We start from the raw sequence: 23631 nt of genomic DNA on the forward strand, positions 1-23631 counted from the left end.
ATTTTTAGTAGTGTTTCATAATCTCCCACAAAATAATCTAAATATATTAATAACAGGAGTACTAAAGACATGAACATATTAAATTTACCAACTTTGCTCATTACTAAACTTCAACTTTATTCATCTGTATCATCAGATATACGCCTTTCTGCAATGTTTAACTTTATACACAGAATTCAGAATGTGGAACATGGGTTCAGAGCAATATCTACAGTAGAGATAAGCACAATGGGTGTTTCACATACAAATTTTATGTGGCTCCACTCCCTGATTGCTAGATTTCCTTTTAACTTTATTAATAGAAACAAAAAGATTCTAAATACGTTAAGCCATCTTTGATATTTAATGTTAACAAAATACACAAAATTACAACCTGATTCTTACAGATAGGATTTAACCTTTTCAATTCCTTTTCTGCAGGAAAAGAAGAATCTCTAACAGGAGAATAACAGCAGTCTTGAATGTTAGAGAGATATTTTATTTAAGGGATGTTACTATTCCTCTCTGCCTATAATACTCACGTTTTAAAGCAACAGTAATCAGTTTTCCAATAGGGTTCAAACTAAGAATTTTAAGAGGCCAATCATCATTGCCACTGAATTTCACACATAGCCACTGAATTGTCAACCTTACTTTAAAATACGGTACTGGTAGGTTAGACTTTTATTTTCTTTACTCAAAGTTTAATTTGAAAGAAAAGGTCTTTCTTTCTTTCTTTTTTTTTTAATTTTAGGGCCACACTTGTGGCATAGGGAAATTCCCAGGCTAGGGGTCGAATTGGAGCTACAGCTGCCGGCCTACAGCCACAGCCACAGCAATGCCAGATCTGAGCCGCATCTGTGACCTACACCACAGCTCACAGCTACCCCTGATCCTTAACCTACTGAGGGAGGGCAGGTACCGAACCTGCATCCTCATGGATCCTAGTCAGATTCGTTTCTGCTGAGTCACGATGGGGACTCTGGTCATTCATTTTAAATGGTGTTCCATAGACAACATAGAACAGAGTGTTATACACATTACCCACATTAAGGGTAATAATTAAATGCTAATAAAAAAATTGGGAGGCCGAAGTTCACAAATTTTGTTGAACTAATTTCACTGAAATTATTTTCTTGCATAAGAATGAAGTCCTAAGACAAATTTTGAAATCCTGATCATAGGAAAATTAATGAGTGTAATACAAATGAACATTAGACAATGCTACTTTTCTATTTTAATATGGCTATAATAAAAATACGCAGAAGTTTAGACCTTTGTATTTAAATTTAGGCACTAAGTTAATTTATTTTCTATCTGGGCTAGCAAATTCTAACAGTTATTTTTAATTAAATTTAAGATGTGTAAGTGTTTGCTTTACATCTAGAATTATAGATGAAACATTCTCAAAAATTATTTAAAAAGCATTTAAGGGTGATATTGGTGCCAATAATTAACAGCTTTGCTAATTTTTAGTATACTATAAAATGTGATTGAGGTGTTCCTGTCTTGGCGCAGTGGTTAACGAATCCGACTAGGAACCATGAGGCTGCGGGTTCGATCCCTGGCCTTGCTCAGTGGGTTGGGGATCCGGCGTTGCCGTGAGCTGTGGTGTAGGTTGCAGATGCGGCTTGGATCCCATGTTGCTGTTGCTGTGGCTGTGGTGTAGGCTGGTGTCTACACCTCCAATTAGACCCCCAGCCTGGGAACCTCCATATGCCAGGGGAAGCGGCCCTAGAAAAGGCAAAAAGACCAAAAAAAAAAAAAAAAAAAAAAAAAAAAAAGAAAAGTGATTGAGATGGCAACTTAGACTTAGAACACCAGATATCCACTGCAACTACTAACAAGTTAAAAACAATCACCCAAAAAAGGACATATCACATTCAACTTAAAAAACATCAGACATTCTGTTGCATGTAATTTAAAGTTTATCAAATATTGGATACACAATTGAGAATTTGCTAAATAAACATGTGACAATGTTAATACCTTATATGATTATTTTGATGCCTTTGTACATGGTACTGCAGCAAAAATACAAACCCCCAAAACCTCCCCAAACCCAAAATCAAAAAACAAAACCAATAAAGCTCTAGCAGGAAAAAGCCACAATGAAGATCTGCCTAAGAAATTTCTGCTATGAAAACGGAGTCATGAGAACTATACTTAAATCCCCATGCTTGGGTAATAATGAACATTTCACTTTTCTTTCTACAGTTAGGTGGCTGTGAAGATTTGGTGTTGCCGCATAGCAATCTACTTAATTTATTCATTCCAAATGGCTAATCTTAAGAGTAGAACCTGATGACTGTGTTCAAAGCTATTATAAACTTTCTGGCTTTACAAGCTTCTTCCGCTACTTTATCAGATATGAGCTTATCTGGTCAACATTTTTTGGGGTGGGGAAATACTCTTACCCTATGCCACAGTAATCCTGTTCAATCCTGGTGGCTAAGATGAACTTCCTCTCCCACTACCTCAGGTATATAAGATCTAGCTTGTTCAAACAGAGTACTCCATCAAAGTAGCCCCAAGAAGAAAACTGAAGCTTGATGACATCATTCGTATCTGGATTCCTGTATACCACACAGATCCAGACACATTTTTTGGACTTCCTGGGAACATTGTTTTGTTTTTTGTTTTTTTTGGCTTAAGCTAGTTTTTTCAGTTAGATTCATGGTATACGCAATGTGAGAAAATTTAACTACTTTAAATGTGGTATTTATTTATATTGCTTTTCCTAGTTTCATTATTACCATAATTCCATCACATTATAAGCCAAGAATTAATTTAATCTCAAAAATATTGAAGAAATTAGCAAACCAGATATTTTTCCTATTTCTCTAGCCTCATACTCTTCATATTTCTGGCAATTACATGTAAACATCCCACTTCCAATCTTCAGTACTACAAATTACCTTCTGATAGATCTAGTTACCTGTTTGTTGTATATTCTTCCAGAAATAGCCTACACATATACCAGTATATATAGTATGTATTTGCACATATATATGCAAATAAATATATCTATTTATAATATTGATAGTACTATATATAAAGTTTGTTTTAAATTAAGAATTTTTGCTATTTTGCTTCCTGTTAAAGAAAAAAATCTTTTACCCTAACCCATGTGTCACACTTACTAGCCACATTCTCATCTTCCCTCCTACCCCCAAAGTAAAACATTTCCATGAATTTGGGATCATCATTTTAAAGAATATATTATACTTTTACTATATACTTACAGATTATACATGCGATTATTTACAGATTTCTGACCTTTATATAAATGATACCCTACATATTCACAAACAATTGCTTTTTTGGGCAGTACTATACTTCTGACTTTTAATTATATTGATAGGTGTATCTATTCTGATTATAGACACCTTTACATATTGTGAACATGTGCAGTACATTGCAATTACAGATATATTTGGACTTATTTTTACACATCTTTCAGGTTTAGCATCCTTTTCCTTTGCTTCTTTTTTTCTCTATTCATATTGGATTAAAATTTCTATATTCCCTTTTTGCTGTACTCTTTGGACACTATTTATTTATATTATACCTTGAAATTTTTGATAATAAAACTTTAAAATATTTTTTGAGGACTTCCTGTTTTGGTGCAGCAGAATTGAATCTAACTAGGAACCATGAGGTTATGGGTTCTATCCCTGACCTCGCTCAGTGGGATAAGGATCTGGCATTGCCGAGAGCTGTGTAGATCGCAGACATGGATCTGATGTTGCCGTGGCTGTGGTGTAGGCTGGCAGCTGTAGCTCCAATTGGACCCCTAGCCTGGGAACCTCCATATGCTGTGACTGTGGCCCTAAAAACCAAAAAGAAAAATTTTTTTGAGCAAAGTCTACAGGGAGTCAGAATTTCTATCTATTGTTGGCTTTCGGTATCCACAGGTCCTGCCTCCAGATAAAGGACTCAAATATCCACAGATTTTGGTATATGTGGAAGTCCTAGAACCTACCCCCTCCAGATAATGAGGGACAACAGTATGGCCATAGTTTTAGATGAACAATCTTTCACAAGCATGCACATAGCATTTTTTAAAAATTTGTATTTTTAGGTAAAAATTTTATTGAAGTAAAACATGCATGACATATAGAAGTATACACAAGGATAAATTATTTTAGGTAATTACTGAGTTATAACTTACACAAAGTAAAAATTCACTGATCTGTGATGTACAGTTATATAAAGTTTTTTGTTTGTTTGTTTGTTTGTTTTTAAATGGCTGCTCCGCAGCATATGGAAGTTTCTAGGCTAAGGGTCGAATCAGAGCTGCAGCTGAGGCCTCTGCCACAGCCACATCAATGCCACATCCTTAACTCAATGAGCGAGGCCAGGGATCAAACCTGTATCCTCACAGAGACAGTGTCGGGCCCTTAAACCCCCTGAGCCACAAGAGGTACTCCCAGCTGTGAAAATTTTGACAAATTATACAGTCATGTAATAACCATCATAATCAAGATATAGAGTATTTTCATTACCTCAAAATATTCCCTTGTGCAACACTGCAGCCAATGCTCTTCCTTTACATGCAGCCTTTGGCCACAACTGATGTAATTTTTGTCCCTGGAGTTTCCTCTTTTCTAGAATGTAATATAAATATCATACCAGTAGGCAGGCTTTTGAATTTGGCTTCTTTTACTTCATGCTCTTAACATTCATTCATATTACTACATGTATCAGTAGTTCATTCCTTTATACAACTGAGTAGTATTCCATTGCATAGATGTACTACCATGTATACATTCATTCACCAGCTGATAGACATTTGGATGTTTCCAATTTTGGACAATTTCAATAACACTGCTATAAACATCTGTATATAGGTCATTTTTGTGGAAATATGATTTCATTTCTCTTCTGTAAACACCAAGGAGTGGAAATGCTGGATCCCCTGATAAGTGTGTTTATAAACTTCAAAAGTTATGTCTCCATTAAGTTATAAATATTAGAAAGAAACTGCCAAACGTGCTGCCTAAATTGAAAATTTAAAAAATCTGTGCATAACTACATAGAAATGTCACTTTTTTTCAGGGCTGCACTTGCAGCACATGGAAGTTCCCAGGCTAGGGGTTGAATTGGAGCTGCTGTTGCCGGCCTATGCCACAGACACAGCAATGCAGGAACCAAGCCTCATCTGCGACCTACACCCCAGCTTGTGGCAATGCTGACTCCTTAACCCACTGAGCAAGGCCAGGGATTGAACTTGCATCCTCATGGACACTGTGTTGGATTCTTAACCCACTGAGCCACAACAGGAACTCTACAATGCCACTTTCTGAACATCTTCTATGGGTTGGACTTTGTATTAAGTATTTGAAATACATTACCATAGCCTATCCTCACAACCAATCTCTGAAATAATTCCTAGTATCCCTATTTTACAGCTGATAAAACTGAGGTTTATGGATATTAAGCAACTTGTAAATGTAAGAGAGCTAGTGACTGATAGCACTGAAACAGAAATTCAAGTAGTTTGGTCCCCCCCCAAAATTTCCTTCTTATACCATAATATACAGCATTCTGAGGTGTATGTATGTATGTGTGTGTGCCTTACATCATTTCTTTCTTTATTTTTGTTCCTAGTTTTATTAAGACATAATTGACATACAACACTGAATTAATTTTAGGTGCACAATATGATTTGATGTATGTATACACTGCAAAATAATTACCACAGTTAGTTTAGTTAACACTTGTTGCTTCACATGGTTATAATTTTTTTCTTGTGATGAGAAGTTTTAAAATTTACTCTTAGCAACTTTCAAATATATGATACAGTACTATTATGCTGTACATTATCATTTGCCCAGAACTTATTTACCTTAAATGACTGAAAAAAATATTGGTTAACTTTTGTTAGGTTAATCCTATAACTAAATGTCTCATTATTCCTAAACTCTATCTATCTTGAGCAATGCCATCTAAATAGGACAATTGTTTGTCCTACTACTGTATTAGAAATGAACTATATTGTTTCCTTAGAGTAATTTGGAATGCCAGACAAATTAAAAGACTACACTGTTCACACCACTGAACACTATTTGTTATGGATATTGTGGAAAAAGCACTTTTATCTGACTTTAAAATCTTGTTATGTTTGGTTTGAATGTGTTTTTAATAGCAATAGTCTGATATGGCTAAGAGTTCCTTTGGTAACTCCAAGACCATTAATGGAAATCTGCTTTTATCAGAGAACAGAGGTATTTGATCTTAAGTGTGATATCTGCTAAATAAAGAAACATACAGTCCAAATAAAATCACGGAACCAAATAGTGTTAAGACTTGAAAAGGATCTCAGAGGTAATATAGTTCCCTACTTCTGTAGGTGAAGAAATTGTTACAGAGTAACCACAAATGTATATGGACTGTGCTATGCTATTAAACACATCTCTAAGACATCTAATTAGCTATCTTCAAATAATATGTCTAATCATAAAATAGCTCAGACAATATGACTATAACCATCCTAGTATTTGACTTTTTTTAACTCAGAAGCAGATTAAGAACCTATTAAAAAACACTGCAAAAAGGTATCCAAAAAAATTAGAAGCTATTATATCAGAAAGATAAATAACTGATTTCAATTACACCTCATCTTCATAGGAAGACTGAATTTGTGCACCACAATAAGGTACCACAGTGTTATTGCTCTTTGAAGGTTATTGCTCAGAGCTTGTTTTGTCCTCACGTCATGTTTTTCAGACCAAGGATGATCAGGGTCTAGACTCAAAAGCAGTTATACATGCACTGTCTACCTCATATGAGAGAGGTAAGAAAACAGTTTGTAATGGAAACAGAAATAAAAACATTCATAGGCACACAATGACCCAAGAATAGTGAGCAGAAAATAGGAAACAGAATAAAGGAAGGTAGAGAGAAGTACACCAGAAAGAGGGCACAGCACAGGGATTAAGAACAAACTTGGGCATGACTTCCAGCAATTAGTTCTTCGACTGAATAAGTTGGGGCTCCTGAACTTCTTTCACATGGGTAAAATGTGGGTTACAATACTCATCTTATGGATTTATTATAAATAATAAAACAAGATAACTTATTACAATATAGCCATATCATAGTGAATAAACATATAAGTTGTACAACAGACACTACTGATCCTCTAATGTGAAAGTTGTGTTCCAAAAAAACTTATTACACCTTGGGAAATGAAGAAGGGAAATGCTTGGTCTGTCTAGATGAACATATTTCCAGGGGCAATAAAACGAAATACCTGAAATTCACACTATTCTAGAGCAGGTTCTTCTGGGTAAATAATGATAAGAAGGAAAAAAGGAATAAATAGTGGTTGTATGGCAACTATGTGCTTGCATGGTAACACTGCATTGTGACAGGAAACCATCTTGCCATGATTTCATCTGTTGTATATAAAGTGCAACAAATGAATTTTAAACCTTGTAACTTTAAATTCTGTTTCCTCTGATGTTAACAGAGTTTCAAGAGCATTCTTTTTCATTGGAGTTTGTATGGCATATCTTGTTAACTTCAATCTTTTTTACACAGCTAGGTTGAGATGTGACTACTGTAAATAGTATAAAGGCAAACCACAGAGATGTGTGAGTTCGGTTCCAGAACACCACAACAAAGTAAATATTGCAATAAACCAAATTACATGAATTTTTTAGTTTCTCAGTGCATATAAATGCTATGTTCATACTATTTTGTAGTCTACAAAGTGTGGAATAGCATTATGTCCAGAATACCACTGTGCATACCTTAATTAAAAAACACTTTAGGAGTTCCCATTGTGGCACAGTAGGTTAGGAATCTGACTGCAGTGGCCTGGGTCCTTGTGGATGTAAGGTTCATCCTACAAAAATATTTTATTGCTAAAACACACTAACCATCATCTGAGTCTTCAGTATGTCATAATCTTTTTGCAACAGTAACATCAAAGTCCATTGATCACAGATTGCCATAACAAATATAGTTAAAATGTTTTGAAATAGTGGGAATTAACAAAATGTGACACAAAGACCCAAAATGAACAAATACTAGTGGGAAAATGGTGCTGATAGACTTGCTTGAAAAAAGATGGCTCCAAACCTCCAAACTGTAAAGAAAATAAAAAATTATCTGTGAAGTGCAATAAAGGTGCGATAAATGAGGTTTACCCATATTTTTTTCCTGTCTAAAAATCTTTGTCTTTAAACTGAAACATTTGATCTCTTTATAGTTAATGTAATTATAACTGGATTTGGGTTGAAGTATACAGTCTTATTTTGTGCTATTTGTCCTGCTAGTTTTGTTACTTTTTCCTTTTAAAATCACCATTTCTCATTATACTTTGGGTTCTTCTCTTATTTCACCTGCTTTATTTGAATGTAATAATTCTTTCATATTCTTTTAATAGTTATCCCAGAAATTACCAGATTCAAGTTGACTTACCAAAATGCTCTTATTAATACTCCTGGACAATGAGAGGACCTAAAACTCTTCAACTCTTTTTACTTTTCTCCCAATTTATTTGTTACTGTGTCTTAAAAATGTATTATAGTTCATTTTATTTTGTTTAAACTTCAAAGAACATCATTAATATTATTTTCTCAGGTCAATATGCATTTATATTTGTACTTTTTAATGCTCCATTCCTTCCCTGTTGCGAGATTCCTTATAGAAGCATGTTCTTTCTGTTTAAACAAAGAATTTGAATGTTTCTTTAATACAAAGCTGAAAATGACTAACTCAAATTTTAGTTATCTGAAAATGTGTCTATTTCATATTCATTCTTGGAGGATATACATGCTGGGTATATAATTCTAAACTGGCATTATTTTCTTCCAGCACAGTGAAAACATTATTCCAATGTTCCTGACTTAATAGTGCTTTTTTGAGAAGTTATCTGTAAATCTAATTGTTGCTCATTTGAAAATAATCCATCTTTCCTTTAGTGAGCTACTTTTATGGTTATCTCTTTGATGTTAGATTTCCTCTATTTCATTATGATGTAATTAGGTGTATATTTCTTGATAATTTTGCTATGGGTAAATATCTTTCACCAGTTTTAGAAAATTATCAGCCATTTTCTGTTCTAAAAATGCTTTTCCTGGATTGTCTATATTCTCTTCTTTTAGAAACCCAACCAAACACTTGTTGGACCATCTTACTCTAATAAATCTCCTAATTTTTGTTTTATCTATCAATGGTGTATTGTGGGTAGCTTTTCAGAGATATTCCAATTCATATGTCTTTCAGTTCACTTATTTGGTCTTCAGTTATACACAACCAATTTTAATTTCTAGAGAGTTTTACTTCAAAATATTTGTCTATTTTTCTGATATTGTATGTGATTCTTTTCCAGATTTGTCTGATGTTTCCTAGAATACACTTGTGGTTTATTGATAGCTGTGATTCATACACTATTTAAACATTCATTGAATCATTTCATACATAGCTATTCTATGTTCTTTATATAACTTTATTTTTGTGTTTGTGTGTGTTCTTTTTTGTTTTGTTGTGTCAGTTGACTACCATTTACTTTTGCTCATGTGCTTGATTGACCTGTGCTGTAAATTCACATTTTTCAAGATAATAATTTATGGGAATCATATCAATCTTAATTGGGAATGCTTTTCTCTGAGGGGGACTTGTGTCTATTGCATTGAAGAGCCAAGGGAGACAATTCCTAGATCAAGCTAAAGAAGCCTGGATTAACGCTGGAGTTTCTGGTTCAGACTGGGATCCTAAGTGAAGATCAAAGCAGTTCTATCTGTTTGCCTCTAATGCAGCTGTGGACCAATGGTTTGCTTGTGATTGGAGAGGAAGGTGTCCCTGGTTCAACTTCCAATTTTTTGGTGAAGTAAAATCTTTGGAAGATTTCCTCTATTTTTTGTGAGTCTAGCAATGCATGAATTAGATATTGTCCAGGACCTAGCAGGTCAGCAGCAGAAGGGTTCCCAGAGGACGTTTTTGCTGCCTTTAAGCAAGAAGCCTATACCGAAACTTAACATATATTATGCCACCGACAGCGGCCTAAACTCTTTTTCTAATTTAATGTTTAGAATTCTTACATTTGGTATGTTAACCAGATTTAATTATTTTAATATTTTAATAATTGTCCTGAATTTTCCTGCATTTTAATAGAAAAGATACAAGAGAAAGTTTGAGACTGCCAATTGTAAGCCCCTCTCTGAAAACAAACCATTGTGTGGCTATTAAGTCCAAAATCCAAATACATAAAAAGTAAAGTAAAATTTGGGGCATAGTAACCCTAACAGTATTTCCAATATCATTGCTTTTAAGCTCTGTATAACTTATGCGACATCATTAGTATTTCTCTTGTTTCCTGTCTTTAAACAATAATCTCTCTGTTCTATAATAAACACAGTATAAGAATGAAAGCTATTTAAAACAGTTTAAGGGCAGAATCATTACAGCAGATAGCATGTTTGAGTTGAGTGATAAACTATATCATGTCACATATTATAACTTAACAAATAGCTACAAGTAGTCATAATCTTGCTTATTTTAAAGAGGGAAAGTATATATAAGTAATTATTTAACAAAGTGTGAAAAAGCAGAAATTGAAACATTTCCCATAACTACCATTAACAATGTGAATACTTCAGGCAAAAAAAAAAAAAAAAAAAAAAAAAAAATTCCATGGGGTGTGAGAACCACTTGTTAGGAAATTATTTACTTAAACCTTCTCAGATTTTAAGGTTACTGTCAGAACCAGAATTTGAGTACAGAACTCTTAACTACCCATTCAATAAAAAATCGAGTCTGTGCATTAACTACTTTGCCAAGCTGTTCTCCAATTTTACATAGGCCATTATATCTTACTGTGATGACTCTAAAGGTGACACAGTTTACTGTAATTTCTAGCTCTTTTTCTGTTCACTGTCATTTATTTTAAAGTCTTTTTCTATTTTTTTATTTTTAGTGCATGATATAATTCAATTTTTCAGCCATTGACAATTTCACATAATTATTTTGAATTATTTCTTTGTCCATTAATTCAGTCTGTGGAGGTCCTATCCTTTCTGCTGAATGAACTTTATCTCAGATGATACTAACTTGACCTTAAATTTGTTGCTAGTTAGATTCCATTAGATGTTTGACTCCCAGGACTTCTTAAATATAGCTCTGAAAGTCATTTATACTTATATGTACAAAACCAGTGACCACCTCACTGGCTTCACTAATAACCTATCCATCAGTTGACCTCTAGAAACAGGTTAGTCATACAGTATTCATAGTCTTCACATAGTATCCATTAAATTATTTTTATGTCTATCACACCACTTCTTGAGGTCATTTCTTCTGGAAAAAAATGTATATACAAGAAAACACTTAAAGCATCAGCTGGAATATAAGTTCCCCCAAAAGTTCATTCTCCTTTCTCATGACATGATATATTCCTTTCACTAAGCTTGCTCTCTCTGATACTACCTAAGAACATGAGCACACAGAGAAAATTAAATTCTTATTTAAACTCAAGAAGCAAACATTTTCCAAAATGACAATATTCCCTTCCTTTATACCATGAGTCGTAAACATTTCTCTACATGCCACTGTTCTTCTATTTAGTGAGAATTTTAGTCAGCGGTATTTTGTTTATTTGTTCAGGATCATGTATGTTTTTTCACTACATCTATAATACACTTCACCACCTGAACACCTGCTGAACTAAACTTAAACTTGTCTTGCCAGCACAAAATTTTGAAATTATGCAATCTGCAATTCAGTCCATGGCAAGCACTTGGGTAGAATTTCTTCTATACCTTTCAACATACTTAACAATTAAAGAACTGCCTGCAGAGAAATATTGCCAACTAAAGTTAATGAAGCGAGTTTAGTCAAGTGAACTTGAGTAACATTTTAGCTAAGGACTTTTCCGATAGATACTCATATTAAATAAATACTATAGTCACTGTCTATCAGATTAAACTTAATATTAATCTAAAATTTTATGAATGTATTAAAAGGAAAATCAGTATGATCAAGCACTTTCTTATTAATAAAAATAAAAATTCCATTCACCAAAAAGTTTTTACATATAGGCTATGAAGAAAATGTAAGACTATGTAAAAGGATGTTAAAAACTAAGCCATGGTAACCAGAAAAATATACTCCTAAACAAAGGAAAGCCATGACTTTAATAAGTTATATTTTATATGGAAATTTTTAAGATAGAAGAAAAATTTTAAATATGTAAACATTAATATATTACTAGCAAAATTTATAAAAAACATAAATATAAAGCTTTATAATCAAGGCTATATGAAAAATATTTTTACCAAAATAGTTCATAATTAAATAAGAGTACTAGAAATTTTCAAATAAATGTCAATTTATACATCTTTCATTTGTAAAACCATTTTACTCAAGATTCTAACACTAAACCAGGAAATTTCTTATTTATTATAAAAAATCAACAAGAAATAATTGTTATCTGACTTAAAGGAAAAGTTTTAAAAAGACCAAAACACATTCTGAAGAAAAACAGACCAAGCAAGATTTCATAAATAAATTAAAAGTTTTCTTAAATACTTTAAGTTGACAAACAGGTATTAAACAAAGCAACTAAAGTTTTTAAGAGATGACAAACCAAGGAAAAGGAATTGCTAAACCTGACTTCATTTGTGTTATTCAATATATACATTAATTTAAACAAAAACTCAATATATGAATGTGGAATTATTCAGGAGTTGTGTTTAAGCATATGAAAAGCATAAGAAAAGAGAATTCCCTGTTTCCTTTTGGATGCTGCAGACAACAGCAACACAGCCTAGGGCACACTGCTGCGGATTTTAACTGTTGTATGGAACTACTCAAAATGCTTTTGATCCATTTTATCTTGCAAGTTAGCAAAGAAATGTTGCAATAAGAAACACCAACAAAGATCTGAAAAAGTTAAGCTCTGGATTACCATATTGTGTTCTCCTGCCATTCAATGCTTCATACAAAGGCAGTGGTGTTCAAAGTAAGGGGGAAAAAAAAGTGGAAGGAGAAAGAAAAAAGAGAAACTGGTCTCAGAAAGTGCAAAGCACAAAGTAAATAATATTCTTCTACATCCCTTCTTTTTCACAGATTGGATGTTAAAAGAGTTGCAGCAATTAGGCTTTTGTTAATTACCAGCTGTTGAAACAGATGTGTTGACTATCCTTATTAGCCAACAGCTGGGTGAGAAGAACAATTGATGCTCCCTAAAACCAACAGCCAGCTGCTCTGCAGTAATTATCTCCAATTAATAAAACAGGTGATAAAGGCAAAAAGCTCCTATCCCTCTGTTTCAATAACTTTGGTAGTTTCAATAACTATGGCTTTATCATTTTACAGTAATAGAGAATACATTTATTACAACAAGTAAGGTTGTACACTTGGATCACATTAACTCTATGGTAGTTTCCATTATGCAATTTCTGGAGAAGGAATAAGACAAGTGCTAAAAGTAGAAGCAGACATTCTGTAGGCTTTTATTTATCATATTTCAAATGCCACTGCCAACTTACTTCTCTAGTACTAACAATAATAGCTAAGCACTTAAGTTCTTTGAAAAGGAGAAGCATAACTAAAATCTATTCTTTTTGATTTCCAGGTGTTTTCACTGATCATGTTTTATATTCAGTTCACTGAAGCAATATATTTCCTCTTGGTATGCCTAAATATCAGTGTCTTGTTCCCTAGCTTACATTTCCTAGGTGACTGGTAGAAGTAATTTTACCGAACCCCAAAACGAATTTACTTCATAGCAGTAAACCTTATTTTATGTACACAAAGAGATCAGCAAAACAAACAAGCAAGCAGGAAAATGAAAAATAAAACTGTATTTTTATTTTGTAGACATAACCTTATAATATTCAAGTTGCTAATTATAATGATGGTAAAAAAAGAAATATCACAATGGAGCATACTAGTAAGACAGAAATAATGATATGCATAAAAATTAGTTTTACTATTTACTGTTGCCAAATGTTCATATTAAAATTTCACTTAAAAGAAATGTAAAACAAAGATTTAAACAAGCTAGGTATCCATCTCTGTTTTACAAAAGAGGTGTCTACAAGAATTACCAACCATATCTATTCACTAATTACAGAACACTTAAAGACACTGCTTTTCTGAAAACAAGGATTAGAGCTGGATGAATACACCCCTTTCACAAATCTTCCTCATGTCTCTGTTGGGTCATCATAAGCAGCTTGTTCTTCCAGCATTAAACAGAAAGGCCTACCGATTATCAGTTCTGATTGCCCTCAGACATCAGGACACTTAATAGGGAGAAAAACTTTAAGAAATGTAAATAAATAATTTCACTAAAAGAGGGTGTAATAAAAAAAAATGAACAAAGGCAAATTTTCTACAGAAATATTATTTAGGTTGACACCTGGGCACTCCGGCTTTCTAATATGAAAAATCTGAAGCTAGAAAACTTTTACCATGTTCTATGCAATTACAGTTCCTAAAATAGGAATTTCAATATTACAAACAATAATTCAACAACAAAATTCAATAATTACAAGCAAGAGAGATGTGCATATTGCAAAAAAAGATGGTCCATTTCTAGGAAACTAACTTTCCATGAGAATTTGTAATATTTAAAATTCTATAATTTATAAGGAGGCTCCTGATACACAAAAGCTAGCAAAATGTGTAAAAAGAAAAACAAACTGTGAGGTTTTATGTTTGAACATCTTTATTAGGCCATAGAATTTATTCTGTGATTTCTCAGTTCCAAGACAAGACCTAATTTCTCACATAGCAGCACTAAGAGCAAACAGCTTCTACACTGACCCTGGAGCAGTCCTCCTTTCCCTCTGCACTATGTAGGGATATTGGAAAAGTACACACGTGACATAGGAGCTGATCAATCATGCTTTTCTCTTTGTGGAAAGGAAGGTTGTGGTTACCATCTAAGGCAGCCATAGCTACTACTGAAGCAAGAGGGTGGTCCTCTCTTAGTAGCCTAGATACCCTAAATGTGGAAGGCAGAAGTGAAACCTATACTAAACTCACTGCTATTCAAAAATAAGCCAGGACATTTGTATCATCTCTCTTCCACAAAAAAACTAATGGCAATATATAGTGAATATCTGAATATTGTACACAATTCCTCTTAAATGCTGCCTTTTTTTGAAAGTTAAAAATACCTAGGGATAAACAAGAACAGTACTCAAGTATTCACAGCTACTTTTTCTCTTTTTTTCTTTTTCGGCCACACCAGCAGCATGTGAAAGTTCCCAGGCCAGGGACTGAATTCGAGCCACAGGTGCAACCTACACCACAGCCCAGCAATGCAAGATCCTTAATAAGCTGCACCAGAGTGGGAACTTCCACACCTACTTTCAACAGGTGGTACTTCAGAGATCTCATTTTCATACCAATTTCAATGCATTTCTCTTTTTTTTTTGGCCTTTTTTTAGGGCCGCACCTACAGCATGTGGAGGTTCCCAGGCTAGGGGTTGAATTGGAGCTGCAGCTGCCAGCTTACACCACAGCCACAGCAACCTGGGATCCTAGCCACACTTGTGACCTACACGACAGCTCATGGCAATGCCGGATCCTTAATTCACTAAGTGAGGCCAGGGATAGAACCCACATCCTCATGGATACCAGTCAGGTTCATTATTGCTGAAGCCACAACAGGTACTCCCCCAAAATAATTTTTATAAATACAAATCATATCATATAAAGATATGATTTATTTAATTTAGGTTGACCCACCTTGTATATCCACATGAATATGAAAATCTATTCTGTTAACCAAAATAATCAATTTGGATTTACTGTATTTCATACTTAAGACATTAATTCCAGTATTACATCACCTCATAACTGATATACTTCATAAATAAAGGCAAAACTTTAAAATCAAAAATAATATTTTTAAAAACCTCCTCTATCCTCACTCACGACTCCTATGGTTTACTTGGAATGGTTTAAAACTCCATATTTTGGATTTTCCCTGTTGTAGGTAACATAGTTAAAATTATCTGCTTACTGCTTTAATTTTATCTGTAAATTTTAAGGCATCTTGACTACCACTGATTCCTGTACATTGTCTTTCTTTTAAGATCTGTTTTACCTTTCTTTAGACTTTACTACTTCTTCAAGTAAGGATAAATAGGTACTATCTTAGCCTTACTCAATATGTCTTCACTATGCCCACCTGTAAAACTGAAATATTGGATAGATATATGATCTTTAGAATGCATATAAATTTACATATGTGATAAATAAGTTATTCTAGCCAGTCCTTGTGATGCACTTTCTTTTTGATAACTTAAGTTTTTCTTTGGTTCAAGTGAGATTTCACCTCATATTTCTTTGAATATGGTTTCCCTTCCATTTACTCCTTCAGTTACTTCTGTTTTTCACATACTAGGTTTCCTTTGTCTACATTCCACTCCAATTCTTTGCTTACTCCCTTTGTTCTTCCAAAACACTGGATTTTTATCCTTGCTTCTGTTGTTTAAATCACCAACGATATATATATATATATATATATTTTTTTAATGCTGGTCTATTTTGATCACTCCCTCAAAATATCTCTGACTCTAATAAGAAGTCTTATTTCAAATTTTAAACTTTCTTCTTGTAATAAAACAGCTTCCATTGGAGCCAACTGTGTATGTGGTCTTTCTCTAGGAAGCAATCAAATTCCCTGAATTACATGTGGAATCTCAAGCCTACTCATATCAACTAATATGGATTCCCTCAGCACATTTGAAAACTGGTATATTTGGAAAAGTGTGATGAGCAAGACTGAATGGTAAGTAGTTTCTTCATTAGGAAGATGGGCAAGTGTCTCTTAGGGCATGATCATTAACTGGACAGAGATAGCTTCTTTCTAAGATAAGAGGACCTACTGTAACTCTGGTATTCAGGGGAAAAACAACTTTTTCCCACCACTTCTTTCTCTGTCTTTTATTCAAACTTAAAAGATGTATTTGTTTTCCTTTTGTACAAGTGGCAAAGGGTCCTCCTTTTGGATCACAATATTGACTCCCTAGGTAGTTAGAAGTGGTCCTATAGTGTTCTTTGAACTTGGTCCTACCCTTATCTATGACACCAAAAATACTCATCCAACCACAAAACAAACATAAAAGACTCATTTTTAAGAATACAATTGTTTTACAACTCAAAAAGAGGTACAGAAAGCAGTAGTACATTAGCTTCCTAGGACTACTGGAAACTGTGTGTGTGTGGGGGGGCAATCCCTTGCCTTGTGAACACATTACTCCAATCTTTGTTTCTGTCATCACATGATTTTCTTTCCTATGTCTTCTGGGTCTGTGCCCAGATTTTCTTCTTATAAAGACAACATTCATTAGGGTAGGCTCCACCTTTATGCAGGATAACCTCATTTTAACTTAATCTTATTTCCAAATAAGGTTGCATTTAAACGCACTAGGGATTAGAACTTAAAGATGTTTTAGGGGGACACAATTCTACCTATTATTCTATAATTCCATAGGCAAGTTAAAGAGGATTTTCTCAATTTCTTTAGTAAACTGTAACTTATTTGGAATGCAATTTCAACTTCATGAGTTCAAACTACTTCAGTATTCAACTGATGCTAAAAAGGCCTGAGAAAATTCAACATCCATTCATTACAAAAATTGCATCCTTGTTGTAACAGAGTACCTACCAAAAAATTAGAACTAAAGGTGAAAGACTTAATGCTTTTCCCAAAATTGAGAATAAGGCAATGATGTCCATGCTCCCCACTGTTATTCAACATAGTGCTGGGAGTGCCAGCCAGGACAATAAAGAAAGAAAAGGTATACACAACGTGGAAGGAAGAAATTAAAACGTCCCTATATATAGGTGAATGACTATGTTGAAAATTCCATGGAATCTGTGTGTGTGTATATATATATATACACACATATATGTATATATATGTATATGTGTGTGTATATATATGTATATATGTGTGTATATATATATATAGAAAGCCTAGAGCTAATAAGTGAGTTTATCAAAGCTGCAAGATACGAGATATACTAAAATCCACTACATTCTCTAAATACTGGGAATGTAAAACTGGAAACAAAATTAAAGACATTACTTAAAATACTGATAATACATTACTTAGGTGTAAATCTCAAAAAGCATGTGCAGGATCTGTATGCTCAAAAATACAAATGCTATAAAAGAAATCCAAGAAGGTATAAATAAATGGAGACACATACCATGTTCATGGATTGTAATATTCAACACAGTTAATTGTTCTTGCACTGATTTAAAGGTTAATTTCTATCAAAATCTCAGAAGGATTTGTTCAGATGTAGAGAAGCTGATTTAAAATTTTATATAAGGCAATGTAAGTACAATAGCTAAAATAATATTGAAAAGAAGAATAATGGAGAAATTACACTACGTAACTTTAAGAGTTCCTACAAAGCCACAGAAATCAAGACAGCTAGTATTGGTGAAAGAGCAGACAGATAGAGCTACAGAACCAAAGGAGCCGACCCACACAATTATGGTAATTTGCTTTTTGATAAAGGTGCAAAGCAATTCAACAGAGAGTAGAGCCCTTTAGCAAATGCTATTAAAAACAACTGAACATCCACATACAAAAAAAAAAAAAAAAAAAGAAAAGGAAAAGAAAAAGAAATGAACCTAGGTCTCACATGTTATACAAACATTAACTCAAAATGGATCATAAATCTAAATGCAAAGTGTAAAACTATACAACTTTTAGAAGAAAATACAGGCGAATATCTTCATAATGTAGGGTTTGGTAAAGAGTTCTTAGGAAAGAACCAAAACCACAATCTGTAGAAGAAATAATTGATTAACTGGAATTCATGAAAATCAAAAACATTTGCTCCACCAAAAACACTAAAAAAAAAAATAATTAATAGATCAAAATTCTGTTGATCAATGGCTCCCCTAACTGGCTACAAGAGAATCCCCTGGAGAACTTTTTAAAAACATAGATTCTCAGGCCCTATCACAGACCTACTGAGTCAGACCCTCTGAGGGAGGGCTTTAGAAACTGCATCTTTTAAAAACTCTACAGGTTGGAGTTCTAATCGTGGCACAGCGGAAACGAATCCGACTAGGAACCACGTGGTTAAGGGTTCGATCCCTGGCCTCGCTCAGTGGGTTAAGATCTGGCGTTGCCATGAGCCGTGGTGTAGGTCCAAAACGTGGCTCGGATCTGGCATTGCTGTGGCTCTGGCGTAGCTCGGCAGCAACAGCTCCAATTAGACCCCTAGCCTGGGAACCTCCATATGCCGTGGATGCGGCCCTAAAAAAAAAAAAAAAGACAAAACAAAAAACTCTACAGATGATTTTGATACACAGCTGATCCAAGGACTATCATTTGGAAATGACTGTTAGAACAACAGAATAGAAGACTGAGAGCACAGCAGATGAAACAGAAGGTGGGACGTCATTTCTCTGATACATTAGGAAAGCAAACAAGAATGAGGTTGAGAGATTATACTTACTAAATTCATTTTCCCTGTGAAATAAGATGCAGGTTTATCTTCTCAGAGAGAAAGGGGCAGAGCACCAGAATAAGAATTCCAAAAGAACAGTGGAAGACAGAAATGGGTGTTGTAGAGATCATGCTAAAAGAATTGCTAAGAGGCACCGTGGACAAACTGAGGTTGAAGGTAAAGACACAGTCACAGCAATTGTGTAATTATCTTGTATAGCAGTTTAGGATTAAGAACGGAGAAGAAATTTACTATACATACTTTGATATCATTTCAATAATATAATGGTGACAAATTTGTGATGTATCTATATTTAAGACCACTTTTGAACCTCCACTATGGCACAATTTCCAAAACTGAGTGACAGGAACCTAGGAACCAGGAGATGTTAATTTGTGCTAAGTGAACAAAGTTGCCCTTGGTCATATAAATGTCTCTACTGTACTTTAAAATGCACAAATAACATTAGAATATTAAAGACTGATAAATTCCACAAAGAAATTTGTTTAATTTTGTTTAATAAATATGCAAACTTATTTTCAGGGGAAGACTACTTCTCAACACACATTAACTTTACCTTATTATGGTATTACCAGTTCTGGAAACTGAGAACAAAATATCTATTTATCACACTGTCTTTGATCTATTTGATGCAGGATATTCAGGTAAAACATTCTAAGATTCCAAATAATAATTAATTAAACTTCCACATTTACATAGATTTTAAATGTATTTCTAATAATAATGTTGGGCTAAGCACAAGGACATCTTGAGTCCTGAAAAGTTCTTTCTTAAAATATAAATTAATGGAGGAGTTCCCGTTGTGACTCAGTGGTTAACGAATCCGACTAGGAACCATGAGGTTGTGGGTTTGATCCCTGGCCTTGCTCAGTGGGTTGAGGATCCGGCGCTGTCGTGAGCTGTGGTGTAGGTAGCAGATGTGGCTTGGATCCCGTGTTGCTGTGGCTCTGGTATAGGCCAGTGACTACAGCTCTGATTCCACCCCTAGCCTGGGAACCTCCATATGCCACGGCAGCGGCCCAAGAAATGGCAAAAAGACAAAAAAAAAAAAAAAACCCAAAAAACATATATATATATATATACACACACACACACACACACACACATATATATATAAGTTAATGGAACAACACCAACACCAAACTCCTTAATTTATTACAAAGAATTACAGTCAGTGTCCAACCATTACCGCAGATTTTGGCATGAGGCAAGGTAGGTCCATCTTAATCCACTTCCAATGAATTTTACTGCCAGATTGTTATAGATAAAGAACAGTTAAAGAAAGGAAAAGAGTGAAAAAAATAAGATTGTAAATTTTTCTTTTGGCAATCCATCCTTGGGGGAATAAAGGTAAATGAGGTCAGTAACCTGCATCTCTATCTGGAGGAATGGAGGTGAGGCCTTAGTTATGTTGAGGCATAGAGAGCTAGAGAAAAAAAAAAAAAAAGGTGAGGATTAAATTGTTAATTATGTTGTTCAAACCTCTATATGCTTCTTCTTCTTTTTTTTTTTTTTTTTTAATTTTTAGGACCACACTGGAGAAGTTGCCAGGCTAGGAGCTGAATCCAAGCTGCAGCTGCAGGCCTATGCCACAGCCACAGCCACAAAAATGTCAGATCCAAGCCACATCTGCGACCTTTACCACAGCTTGCAGCAAGGCCTGATCCTTTAACCCAGAGTGGGGCCAGGGATGGAACCCGTATCCTCTTGGATACTAGTCAGGTCTGTTACCGCTGAGCCACAAGGAGAACTCCACTTTTGACTTGTTCATCTTATCAATTACTGAGAAAGATGTGTTAAAACCTACCACATGAGTGTATATTTGTCTATTTCTCCTTTCTGTTCCATCAACTTTTGCTTCATATATTCTGAAGATACTATTGGGTGCATATAGATTTAAAATTGTTATATCATTTTTATTTATCAATGTTAGATATTCTTTATTTCCAAGGTAACGCTTCTTGAAGTCTACTTTGTTTGCTTGAAGTTTCTCAGCTTTCTTTTAACAGTTGTGTGGTATTTCTTTTGTCATCCTTGACTTTCAACTTTTTGTACCACTATAATTTAAGGTATATTGCTTATAAGCAGTACCTAGTTAGGCTTTATTATATATTGTTTATTATATAATCTAAAATCTTTGCTTTTTAATGAAAATATTTAGTCCTTTTTAGTTAACAAATTACCCTTATTACATTTATGTTTACTGTTTTAATCTTGCTTTCCATCTGATCCGCTTTTTATGTTCCTTTTTATCTCCTTTATTAATAATCATCTTTTGGATTATTCAATATATTCCATTACACTACTAACCTCCTCTATTAGTCCCTAAGTGTACATTTTTTAACATTCTTTTTCATGGAAGGATATTAAACTGGAATTCTACCATACAGGCAACTTTATCCAAAGCTTCAATGATGTCATTCTACTCTCTTTTGGCTTCCCATATTTTTATTGAGAAGGCAGGAGTTAGTCTTGTTGCTGTTCTTTGAACAACCTTTTCTCCTTAGCCTGCCTTTAAGATTTTTTCTCCTTATATCTGAGCTTCATCACTTTTACTATGTGGTGTCTCCATGTGGTTTTCATTTATTCATTTTGCTGGGAAGTCTTAGAATTCATGAACTTGTGGTTTGAGTTTTCCAGCCATTTTGGAAAAATTTTGGTTGTTATCTCCCTCAGTGAGTCCAATTACACATATATCGGTCTATTTATTTATTTATTTATTTACTCTTTTAAGGGCCTCTCTCCACAGCATATGGAGGTTCCCAGGATAGAGGTCAAATCGGAGCTGTATCTGCTGGCCTACACCATAACCACAGCAACACCAGATCCAAGCCATGTCTGCAACCTACACCACAGCTCATGGCAATGCCAGATCCTTAACCCACTGAGCAAGGCCAGGGATTGAACCTGCGCCATCATGGACACTAGTCAGATTTGTTTCCACTGAGACAAGACGGGAATTTCCTATTGGTCTTAGGAAGATGCGGTATATATACACAATGGAATACTACTCCACCATTAAAGAGAACAAAATAATGCCATTTCCGGCAACATGGATGCAACTAGGGACTCTCATACTGAGTGAAGTAAGTCAGAAAGGGAAAGACAAAAATCACATGATATCACTTATATCTAGAATCTAATATATGGCACAGATATTATTTATTTGTGGGATTTATTATTATTCACAGAAAAGAAAATCATGGACTTGGAGAATAGACTTGTGGTTGCCAAGGGGGAGGGGGAAGGGAGCAGGATGGATTGGGAACTTGGGGTTAATAAGTGCAGACTATTGCCTTTGGAATGGATTAGCAATGAGATACTGCTGTGTAGCACTGGAAACTCTATCTAGTCACTTATGATGGAGCATGATAATGTGAGAAAAAAGAATCTATACATGTATGTGTAACTGGGTCACCATGCTGTGCAGTAGAAAATTGACAGAACACTGTAAACCAGCTATAATGAAAAAAAAATTATGAAAAAACGAAATCCCACCCTTCTTCTCATATGATATTTTCTCCATTTTTTAATCTATGTACTTTAATTTAAACATTTACTGTCAATTTTTTATCTAGTTTACCAATCTTGTCTTCTGCCCCTAAACTCACCTAATAAGTTTGTAATTTCAGACACTGTATTCTTCAGTTCTAGAATTTCCAACTGATTCTTTTTCAGAGATTTCAATTTTCTGGTGAAATATATGATTTCTTGATCCACCTTCTCTTTCATTCCCTATTTTTTTTTGAATATTTAAATCATAACTATTATAAAGTCTTTGTCCATCTAACTTCAATATTTGGATCAACTCTGGATAGGTTTACATAATGTGGATTACATAGTCATGTAGTCTTATGTTTTTGTGTGCTGAAGAGTTTTCAACTGAATGTCTACTATTTTGTATAAAATAATGGTAGAGATTCCAGATATTATTTATTCTGGAGGTTTAGCCTTACTTATGCCAGGCAGATGGATTAGGAACTGATCACAGTAGTTCAAACAAGAACTGCATAATGTAAATGATAGCTTGTAGCCTCTAGTTCTCAATAAAACACCTGTAAAGTCCATTCTGATTTTCAGACACTTTCTGTTTACGCTTTTAATCTCCTATCCTATGCAGCCCTGGATGTCCTGAAGGCACTACTAAGTGTGCACTTAAGTCCCCCTTCCTTCAACATCACCA

At 34.3% G+C, this 23631-nt stretch overlaps 1 protein-coding gene across 10 annotated transcripts in view; it reads right to left on the reverse strand.

Moving 5' to 3' along the window:
• MIPOL1 (mirror-image polydactyly 1) overlaps nt 1-23631 on the reverse strand; it is a 278917-nt gene that overhangs the window by 86871 nt on the left and 168415 nt on the right. For 6 of the 10 annotated variants that reach the window (XR_002345852.1, XM_021099134.1, XM_021099131.1 and 3 more), the window contains one exon: nt 4488-4589. The exons of the other annotated variants lie outside the window; for them this stretch is intronic. Coding sequence is in view for 5 of the 6 variants with exons in the window: in XM_021099134.1 (XP_020954793.1) it covers nt 4488-4589 (102 nt within the window). In the remaining variant the exon portion in view is untranslated. The remainder of the gene's footprint in view (nt 1-4487; nt 4590-23631) is intronic. 10 annotated transcript variants of the gene reach the window in all.

Source organism: Sus scrofa, chromosome 7 (assembly GCF_000003025.6).
Source record: "Sus scrofa isolate TJ Tabasco breed Duroc chromosome 7, Sscrofa11.1, whole genome shotgun sequence".
Taxonomy (NCBI): Eukaryota; Metazoa; Chordata; class Mammalia; order Artiodactyla; family Suidae; genus Sus; species Sus scrofa.